The sequence below is a fragment of the Bidens hawaiensis genome, unplaced genomic scaffold, assembly GCF_021521415.1.
Source record: "Bidens hawaiensis isolate Kalapana, Puna unplaced genomic scaffold, B.hawaiensis_p1.1 tig00003510_1, whole genome shotgun sequence".
Taxonomy (NCBI): Eukaryota; Viridiplantae; Streptophyta; class Magnoliopsida; order Asterales; family Asteraceae; genus Bidens; species Bidens hawaiensis.
Window position 1 is genome coordinate 2,234,015 of NW_027491198.1, and position 11,454 is coordinate 2,245,468.

General features: G+C 36.2%; 1 protein-coding gene across 1 annotated transcript; it reads left to right on the forward strand.

Annotated features, from left to right (window-relative positions):
• Positions 1-7,513: 7,513 nt before the first annotated feature.
• On the forward strand, positions 7,514-8,554 carry LOC143623666 (AT-hook motif nuclear-localized protein 22-like). The gene has a single exon (XM_077094515.1). The coding sequence runs from the start codon at positions 7,848-7,850 to the stop codon at positions 8,550-8,552; it is 705 nt and encodes a 234-aa protein (XP_076950630.1). The 5' UTR covers positions 7,514-7,847; the 3' UTR covers positions 8,553-8,554.
• Positions 8,555-11,454: the final 2,900 nt, after the last annotated feature.

Genomic DNA, 11,454 nt, shown 5'->3' on the forward strand with positions numbered 1-11,454 from the left:
TCATTTTTTCACAATTAACCTGAATCCCTAATACATATAACAAATGTATATCGGTATATCACTCAAGAAAAATAGAGTAAACAAATAATAGTTATACTGCTGTAACTATTAACTCAATTAATAATTTAATATCCAATAGTTAAACTTAAATATCCAATACCTTTGTGTGGCTAGTGGTGGACTGTTGTTTAAGTGCATGGAGGATGGTGGAAAACAGAAGCCAAGAAGGATTCCTACTTGCCTGGTTGGAATTTGAAGGGGAACGACCAGACTAAGCGTCGAAACCACTGGACTTCTAATCGGCATTTTTAAGTGTTTATTATTTTTTAATTATTGATTTTGGTTCAATGGTGTTGACCCAATAACCTAAAATTTACCAAATGGATTATGAATCAAAAAATATATTGGGCCGTTCATAATGGAAGATAGCATGGCATAGCTTCACCTATTTAAGGTGAAGCATGCACATGCTAACATAACCTTTTGCAAATAAAAACCTTATCCTTATCTACATACTCTCTCATTCTCCTTTCTCTCTTCCCCCCTCATGACAATAACAAACCAAACAATATCCGAGATCTCGGTTCCTCACTAGTGAATTCTGCAAGCTAGTGCTGAGATTGATCCAAGTAGACTAGTTGTTGTGTTGTTTGATCCGTCCATAGGACCTACAACTTCTATCAGAGCTTTGGGGCTCTACTAGTTGTGGATCTTGGGTCACAACCTTGGATTTTGGTCTTTTTTGTGTTAAAGATGGATTTTCAAGTGTTCTTGTGGGTTACGGGTACCAAGAGTTGAAGAAAAAGGGTTAAAAAGCTCAAAAGTACAAGTTTTCAAGCTTTGGTTCTTAAATTTGTGTGTTAGTTTGTGAAGATTTGGTTGAAAAAGTGGTTAAAAGTTCAAGATTTTGGTGTTAAAGTTTGCAAAATGGATGTTTCTTATATCCATAATATGCCAAAGTGATAAGAAACATCCTTAAAAAGGAAAAAGGTGAAAAGGTACTCAGAAAGTACAATCTGTACTTTCCACAAGTGTTTTAATCGAATCGAACGGAAAGGTTCTATAATCGACTCAAAAGTAATCGAATCGTGTCTACACAACAATCTAATCGAATTCGCATGCAATCGAATCGAATCTACAAATAATCTAATCGAGTATCAAAAGTATTCGAATTGAATTCGGAATCAGTTCTAATCGAATCACAATCTAATCGAATCACCATTTGATTAGATTAGATCATTCGATTTGACTAGAATATCATTCGATTAGATTGACCCATCCGATTAGATTACATTGTCATTCGTTTACATCATCATTCGATTACATTGCACTTAGACAAATTGTTCTCAGAAACAAATTGGTCATTCGATTACATTGTATTCGATTACTTTGGACTTGTAAATTTTTAAATAGAATCTGTTTGAATCTTGTATTGATCTTGAGTTTGGTTAAGCAATGGAAAATATAAGTGAAGAAGTTAAGAATGAGGCTGTAAGGAGTTACATGACATTTGAGAATGAGGCAGAAACTAAAACTAAGCCTCCAAAGCTACTGAAATGGGACAATGATTTTGAAGAATTCAAATCGGGTTTCAAGAACTACATTAGAATCCTTGATTATACACTTCTTAGACCCATTGTGAAAGGTCCACATGTTCCCATGACTACCACTACTGACGGTCAAGTTCCTAAGCCCGTGACTGCTTATGATGATGAAGTTAGAAAGAAGTTTAGTGAAAACCACAAAGCTTATGGTGTTCATAGTGTTCGCCTCTCTCATGAAATTTCTCAAACTTTGAGAGATCACACCACTATTAAGGGACTTTGGGATGCCTTGGTAAGAAATTTTGAGGGAAACACTGAGATGACAAACAACATGAAAGTCATTTTAAAGGGTGAGTTAAAAATATTCAACCACGTGCAAGGATAATCGGTCACAAGCCTCAGCCACAAATTTGAAACATTGAATACCAAGATCAAGAGTGCTGGAATTGACTATGGCCAGATTGAAACCAATGACAAGTTGTTAAACTTCTTTCCGTATACTTGGAATAACAGTGTGATCACAATCAAGTGAACAACTAACCTCCGGACCACTACTCTTGCTGATTTGACATCTGTCATTAAGTCATTTGAGATGTATGACAAACTCAGAATGGGCAATCACATAAGTTCTCTCAATCATGCTGGAATATCCACCGGCTCTAGAGTAATTACAACTATTCTGAGCCATGCACACCCCTCTGTTCATGATATTGATGGAGTCAACAAGTTTACAAGTCAACTAGGTTTTAACTCTGCCTTCACGTCCACTACAACTCCTCAAGCACCATCAAGTTCAAGCTCTTTTCAAGACGCGGTTGATAAATCAGTTCCATAAGCTTTGAAAGCTCATGGGATCAAGAAACCCACAAGCAGCTCATCCCACACTGTTCCTCAAACACATCAAACCGATGACTCCAACATGGCACTGTTTCATGCCTTAATGGTAAGCCTTAAGGAGTTGTTGCAAGGTAAATTGCTTCCTCCTTCGTTTGAGCAAGGAGACATTCCCGAGATCAACAAGAAGGATCTCAAGAAAATAGACATCAAGTATAAGATGGCCATGGTTGTTCACCGAGCTTCTAATTTCATGAAGAAATATGGCAAGAACAGCTTCAGAGACTCAGATGGAATGGGATTAGGTTTGACAAAGAAAAGCTTCGTTGTTACAACTGCAATGAATTGGGTCACTTTGCAAGGGAATGTACTAATCAACCCAAGGCTGCAAATGACATCAAGATCACCGAGATGCCTGACAATAAGGTTCTAAAAGAAGTGACAAGAAGCCTGTTTCAAGCCACTCATAGAAATCAAGAGTCCAAAGAATCAGTCAAGGAAGCACATCCAAAGGGAAATTCGAGTCAAACTCAAAGGCAATGATCACCAGAACAACTGAAGTAACACAACCGGATTTGGAAGATGACCAATTTGAAGAGCTTATCAATCCTCTAGCCTTTGCTGGAATGACATTTGCACATGAAGCAAGCACCTCATCAAGCCCAACTACTGAAACACCTCCATTTGTCTCTGAGATTCCCGATGTACACAAACTTTACTCTCAAACTTGTGTTGATAAGGTTAAGAACTATAGAACTTATAATGATGCCCTTATTGATGAAAATCTTAGCCTTAGATTCCAGAAATATGATCTTAGGAAAGCTGAAAAGACATTTGCCACTAAGATTAAAACTCACAATGATGATATGGCTGTGAAAAACTTTTCCAATATGATAAACTAGCTGAACATCATGAAAGACGTGTTGTTGAATTAAATGCTAAAATTGAAAAGCTAGAATTAGATTTGGCTCAAAGAAAAATAGATGATGAAAGATTTTAGTTAGCATCTGATAAGCCTAATGGAATCACTGGGGCACATATTGGGGCGAGACAAAAGACATGAATAGGCTATGAAAATACTGCTGTTCCACCTTCATTTAATGAGAATTATATTAGCCTGCCTCACTTTAGGTTTAATACCCCACCCGAGGATGATATGGTCTATGGTATTGGACATGTGCCAAAACCAAAGACATTTACTCATGCTGTCTCCAAAACTGTTGATCCCATTATTCAATCAGTTAGTCCTAATGGTTGTTCATCTTCTTCGGCAGGTTGTGTAGACATAAGTGATTGTGTGGAAATGGACAAGGGTTATGGAGAGACAAAGATTTTAAATTTACTTTTTGATTCTAATGTGAATCTAAAACCATCAGTTGTTAACCTTGTTTGTAATAATAAATTGAAAAATATTTTGAATGATCATGTACTTTGTGGGAGTGTTATTGTTGGTACTTCTTTTAATACTATGAATGAAAATGATGTTTCTGTGTCTGATAGTGATTGTGAAACTATATTTGATGAAACTTTCAGTAATAGAAACTTGCAAGAAAAAGGGTTTGTTGAAACAAACGTACCTAGTTGTTCATTAAAAGATTGTAAAGTTGAGGGAGATAAAGATAAAATAAATAATTTTGAAAATGAAAAGGCTAGCACATTCAGTAAATATGTTCCACCACATAGAAACTCTTTCTTTCTTTCAATCTACTAATCAATATAATCATCCTCAATTATACAATTACTTTGATAACAACTACTATGGTTGTCACCAACAAGATTAGGTCGATTCATATTATTCACTTGTTTTTGATGATTGAGGTTACAGATCAGATAATCTCTTTGTTCCTTTCCAAGCATCACCGTATTCACCACAAAATGCATATCATAGTTCTGATGACTTCAATTGAGATACTAGAAGAAAATGTTGTTTTGTTCGTGGTAACCCATCTCACCTTGAAAGACATTGCAAGAACTGGCATAGAAAATAAAAGGAAATGAACATTCAATTTAATCAATCCCATTCTAAGGCTACACCAAGCCGAAGAGCAAGAAGTGATGAAACTGATAGTTCTGCCAGTGAAATGGATGTGAGATCCAAAAACAAGAAAACCAGTAAACCACCATTTTGGATAACCAAAAAGGAAAGAGCAAAAAGGAGTTCTAAGACTGAAAAGTCAAAGAATTCACTAAAAAGAAACCGGAAAAGGAGTACAAAGATTGAGAAATCTAAGGATTTTGTTTTGAAACCAAGAAGAAGACAGTCCAAAAAATCTTCTAGAACCAGGAAACCTGAATCTGCATGTCCTAAGGACTATTCTTCTGGTTCTGACACATCCCAAATCTTCATAATTCATGACATGAAAATAAAATCTAGTAACACTGTGGTCAACCTTCCCGAGACAACTAAGTCTCGGGAACCCATGTCTAATTAAACTGTTAATGTGTGTAGGGTCAGTCAAGAAGGTCTGTCAACAGTATCTGGTACCTAGACAGTGGCTGCACCCGACACTTCAGGAGGACAGTGGGTGGAGGCAAAGAGGAAAGCACGGTGGGTGGGGGGGGGTTGGTTCAAGCGGTTTCTGAAGCACGAGTGGAAGGATAACAACCCAAACTTCCCGTTGAATCTGGGTAGATCATTCAAGTCAAAGGAAGTCGATCCCGTTACCAGAAAGAAGACAAAATGATGGAGATACAAGATGCCTGACGATCATGGAGAACCTATCATGCATGGCATGCCCTTTGATGACGACTTTCTTTATGACTTTGTCTCGTGGGAATTCGACAACGAAAAAGGAGAGGTGATCATTCATTATAGCATCATGCATCACCTCTGCTTTTTCGAGGAGCATGAGCTGCCAGGTTTTTGCAAGACTGACTTACTTAAGTTTTATAAGTCACCCTTTTGCACCATTGAAGACGTTCGTCGTGATTGTACGAATGCTATCGTAAAAAAGTTTAACAAGTTTGTTTGCCTTCTTGTTGAGAAACAACCATTCGATCACGACGAGGTGTTCGAATACGAGTCCGACTCTGATTAAAGACACGAGCTAACGGATTAAATACTAAAGACTAGAGGGAGATTGTAATGTCCATTTTGTTATTAGTCTTTTGTATTTATTTGTGCTTTAATGTTCATGTAAGTTAGCTAGTCGGATTATTTTCTTTGTATGTTTGGGCCCGAGGCGTTGTATTATGGAGCCCATTGAGCCGTTAATAATGAAAGATAGCATGGCATAGCTTCATCTATTTAAGGTGAATCATGAACATGCTAACATAACCTTTTACAAATAATCAATCCTTATCTACAAACTCTCTCAGTTTCCTTTCTCTCTTCCTCCCTCACAGCAATAGCAAACCGAACAAGATCCGAGATCTTGGTTCCTCACTAGTGATTTCCGCCAGCTAGTGTTAAGATTGATCCAAATAGACTAGTTGTTGTGTTGTTTGATCCGTCCATAGGACCTATAAGTTTAATCGGTGTTCTTTGGTGTCGCCGGGCCCAACAATGACATAAACATTATGGAACAATCGCCTATGATGGAGGGTTACATCTCCGGAACCATATCAGTCACTTCATTTTGGTGCAACGATAAATACGTACTACCCACACGGTTACTATTTGGGTGAGTATTAGATTATCATGAAAGCATTTAAAGACCCTCTTGATTAAAAATGATTTATTTTAAAAATGTACAAGAGTCTTCGCGAAAGGACATCGAGACGTGTTTTGGGATTGCTCACCAACGTTGGAATTTTGTTAAAAAATTTACGTCGTTTATGGTAGTTGGAAAAAAATCAAAAGTGCTATGTATATGTATGTCATATTGCATATCATGATCATTGAGGACGATTAGAGAGCGATATGTCCAGCTATATATCGAACAATGGTCCACCACGAACACCGATAACAATGGAGCAGAGATTGGAAAGTAAGTATTTTTTGCACTCAAGTGAAATAATGCTCTTAAGTTAGATTTTGTCAAACATGTTTGGATGTTTCGGCCCATCCTATGTGAAAATCATGACGAATACGAGGGTGACGATGAAGACAAGGATGAGGGCGTATATGTAAGTTTAATTTATTTAATGAAATATTAATTACTTATTTTAATTTTCAAAAGAGTTAATTACAAATATGGTCCCTGTGGTTGAACCCAAAACGCAGGTAGCAACAACAATGTCGCAACGTGCAACCTTTGTTTTGAATTCCACCACAGGGTTTGTAGTTAACTCTTTAAAAAATTATAAATGAAAAATTGAAATAAATAATTGGGTAATAATTGTTGAAGAGTTTTAAGAAAATTTTTAACTATGTCACTTTTTTCTCAAAACCATGAAAAGTTGACTGGATGTCACGTGGTGGGAAACGCCCTGGGGTGTAGACCTTTTGACTACGCATGGCCTGATCTCAAAGAGACTTCAATCTTGATACCCCTCTTTTATATTTTCATTTATTTTAATTATTGTTTAAGATAAAATGTGAGGAATAAGAGATGGACAAGAAAGATTGAATATATTCTTAGTTGTGAAAGATGATTTAGTAATAAAATAGAAAGATAGAAGATAAAATTGATGTGATGCAAGTATATAATTCGTTTGTATAGATGTTAGAAAATTCATTTACAAAAACTATAAATTTGCCTATAGTAAATACCAACTACAATTTAGAACTTTCAAGCAGTAAAGTAGTAGTAAGCATCTGATTCTCATCTAATAGAGGTTTTAGCTTTAATCCTAGTTTAACTGGTTTTATGTCATTAATCTAAACTGTGTTTTACAAGATCCCGTCAGTTAGCAACAATGCCTCGCCAAGGTCTAATAATATGGTTATAAAAAAGCTTCGACTAAAAAAAATTAACATATTTAATTTTCGAATGATAAAAAGGTTCAATATTCCTAAACCCTGTAGATATACAATGTTTAAGTTATATACGATTAATAAAAAAACAATCATCTATTATTAATTTACATAACCGTTAGTTAGATTCTCATTTCATAGAAGAACTCCGAAAATAATTCAAGTGTTGTCATAATAATATTTTTGTATTTGTATTGATATTTGATAGATAAAATATGAAGAGAATCGGGTCAACGCCATTCCCCTATCCGATCTGAATCTAACCCTAACCCTAACCCTAACCCTAACCTCATACATCCTATTCCATCTCCAACTCATGAGTAAAACCCTAAACTTAAATATGAAGTAATTTAGACATCAACCCATCTGAACCTAAACTTCAAAAACCCTAGCTAATTAAATCACCTTCACCTTCATCACATACCACTTTAGCTGGTCTTCTTCTTGATCGGAGCCAGATGGATTCCGGCCACTCTCTTCCACCACCTTTCCGCACAAGGAACTTCAATTTGCACCAGTTCCACCAAAATTCAGAAGACGAACAAAGCCGAAATAATGGTCTCGGCGGCCACAAAAGAGAGTGAGAAGCTGAAAACAATAACGAAGAGGACATGTTGAACAACAGCGGTGGCGGTGGTAGCAGCGACGGTAAAGAGGGAGATATGGGAAGACGGCCCAGAGGCCGTCCAGCGGGCTCCAAAAACAAACCGAAGCCGCCGATAATAATCACTAGAGACAGCGCAAACGCCCTGCGAACACATGTTATGGAGGTTTCCGATGGATGTGATGTGATGGACAGCATTAGCACGTTCGCACGCCGCCGCCAACGCGGTGTTTGTATCATCAGTGTGACAGGTACTGTCACGAATGTTACTCTCCGACAACCGGCTTCCCCGGGGGCGGTTGTCACATTACACGGGAGGTTTGAGATTTTGTCGTTGTCGGGATCTTTCCTGCCACCGCCAGCTCCGCCGGCGGCAACAGGATTGACTATTTATTTAGCTGGTGGTCAAGGGCAGGTGGTGGGTGGTAGTGTGGTGGGCCCGCTTCTAGCAGCAGGCCCTGTGGTTATCATGGCAGCGTCATTTAGTAACGCTGCTTATGAAAGACTGCCTCTTGATGAAGAGGAAAGTAATTTCCCAGTTCAAGGTGGCTTGCTTGGGTCTCCTGGAGCCATCACACCGCCACCCGGACAACAATTAATGGCGGATCCGTCGATGTTTAATCAAGGCATGCCACCGAATCTAGGCAACTCAATTCAGTTACCGAATGATGGTTATTGGGGTAATAATGGTAGCAGTCGCCCCTCATTCTAAGATCATGAAACTTGTAAACTGCATGTTTCAATTCTTGTTTATCTTCCTCTTTCTTCTTCTTTTTTTTTTTCTAATTTATGTCAACTCTTTTGCTTATTAATTTATCAGTTTTAGGGTTTCTTGATTTGTGTTTGATGTTAAGATGACATGCATTTGCTTGTATTGAGATGTAATGTAAGAGCTTTTACTATTTTTGATTTTAATTATTATGCTTCCTAGTTCATGTTTATTACATTTTATTACAATAGCATTCACAACGTAAACTCCCAAAAACGCCTTCACATAAAATACATGCTCGGACTAATGTCTCACATCTAAAGACACCCCGAAAACATCATGTGTTAGCGTTTTCTCAAAAATCTCTCTCTCTCTCTCTCTCTCTCTCTCTCTCTCTCTCTTCTACATCAGTTTTATATATATCTTCTCACTTCTTTACGTAAACTTAAACCACTTAAAACAAGAATAGGATATCCTCTAATAAATGAAAAAAGTAAGAGCTCTTTTTCTATTATTTATTTATGCCATATATACCTTCACTAACGGGTTAGTTACGCTTACAACCGAAATAGAAACCGAGCATTTGGTGGTTCAAAATACAGAATCTCATCTCAATCATCATTTATCAAGACTCAATTTTGCATAAGTTGCTTTATATAAGATAACAGTTACACTAATAGGAGAATATTTACATTTATAGGCAAGAATCATAATGTCATCCTAACTATTTACATTATTAATCTTTAAAGTTATATTTATTTCTTTCACACATTCAAATAATATATTGCATACACTTGAACCCATGGGCAATATGCTAATAAAAAATATCAAGCTAGACCCTTGATTTTATATTTAGTATTAGCCTTATTGCAATTGTTTAGTGTACATAAGACACCATATGCGACGGATCAAGAGTTGTGCTTTCTAAAAGCAAAAACGTACTTGACTCATCACTACTGGTTACACTGTTTTGTTTGGTTGGGTTATTTTTGGAAAGGGGGATCGGTCAGATGCTTTGTTATGAAGAAATATTCACAAACACAAACATATTATGTAAATGTTTGTGACGACCCTTACCTGTCGGGATAAGTACAGCTACGTTTGTCATTTATATTTTTATTTATTTATATTATTTTTGTTTATTTGTGCTGGGCTTTTAATGCCCAAGAAGATGTCTCTTTAAAGATAATCAATAATGTTATTTAAATTGAAACTTTGATTAGTAAGAGAAAGTTCTATTTGCCAAGTACTTATATTTCCAAGTTAATAGTTATTATTCCTTTCCATGTTAGAAAATTATACATGTGTAAAGTGTTCTTAGGTTTTGTAGAAGAGAGAAGAAATTGTGAACAAAACATTTTTCCAAATTCTTGAATTTATGAACAAATTAAAGCATTTACAAAATGCATACGGTAATCGATCATCACCTCATCGGTAACCCATCCGTAAAAGCATTACGGCCGGCTTACGTTTTCCAAATTTTAACGATTAGTATATCGCTGAAAGCTTTCTGCTTTTGTTTTGTAGTGAAAGGTTTTCAAATGGATGACGATTGAGTCGGATTTATTGATAACATTTAGATTTTAGTCAAAATTTTATACTTAACATTCAGTGAGCATTGTATTAATTTATAATAAATAAGTCATGATTTGGCCAATAAGTTATATTAATTCAAAAAGATTGAGATAGATAGTTAAGAATAATATCATACAAAGAAAATATTATCGCAAAGCATTTGTCATAATCTCTCCAACTATGTTATTCTAGTTTTTTTTTCTTTTCTTTTTCGGGTTGTATTATAACTCTTCTCCTTTTTAACATCTTACTCTAGTTATATAGATATTAATCACTTTGTACAAAATTCAAATTTTCATGCATGATTAGTTTAATGTACCTCGATATATTCATAATATTATATAGTTTTATAGGGTACGCACACACATGTAGGTTTTAGTGGGTATCGACTGCACGAGGGACAACTGTATTGTGGTATTGCACGGGTACCTAGAAGTTAGTATTTTACTAGCTAACGGTCCAAAGTTTTTTATATATGCTCGGTTTAATATCTTAATATAAGTTCAACCGGTGGAGGACATAAAACTATCGGTGTACGTATATGGAAGGACATAAAACTATCGGTGTACGTATATGGAAGACCACTAATGAAGTCATATTCTAAGGCATTTTGGTTAGAATCTTAAAAACAGTGTGAGGAAATAAAATATTAGAATTTTTTGGAACAAAATCGATCTTCTTTCAAAAGCATGCTCTGGAAGGATTGTTGTAATGTTGTTAATAAATATATAAGTTCAACCTCTTCTGTTGTTTGATTACTATATTAATTCTTACTATTACAAAAATAGTGTAAGATCCCGTTTTGTTTATTAGTCTTTTGTATTACTTATGCTGCAAGCGATGTATCTTAGTTAGCTCGTCGGTTTGTTTCCTTGTATGTTTGGGCCCGGGGCTATGTAAACAAAGCCCATTGGGCTGTAATAATGGTAGAATGGTGCATGAGAAGCATACACTATTATAGTGTATGCTTCTCATGCAAACATAACCTTTTGAACTAATCTTATCCACACTCACCAACTCTCTCCCTTTCTTACTCTCTCTTACCATTTCCGGTAATAATATACCAAACAAGATCCGAGATCTCGGTTCCTCACTAATGATTTCCGCTAACTAGTGTTGAGATTGATCCAATAACTAGTGTTGTGTTGTTTGATTCATCCATAGGACCTACAATTGGTGTTAGAGCTTTCGGGCCCTACTAGATGTGGATCTTGGTCACAACCTTGGATTTTGTTCCTTTTTGTGTGATAAAGATGGGTTTTCAAGTGTCTTGTGGCGTTACGGGTTCATAAAGTTGATGATAGTGTGTTTACAAGCTTAAAAGTACAAG

Coding starts and splice junctions, on each gene's coding strand:
- LOC143623666 (XM_077094515.1), top strand. CDS start 7,848: ATGTTGAACAACAGCGGTGGCGGTGGTAGCAGCGACGGTAAAGAGGGA.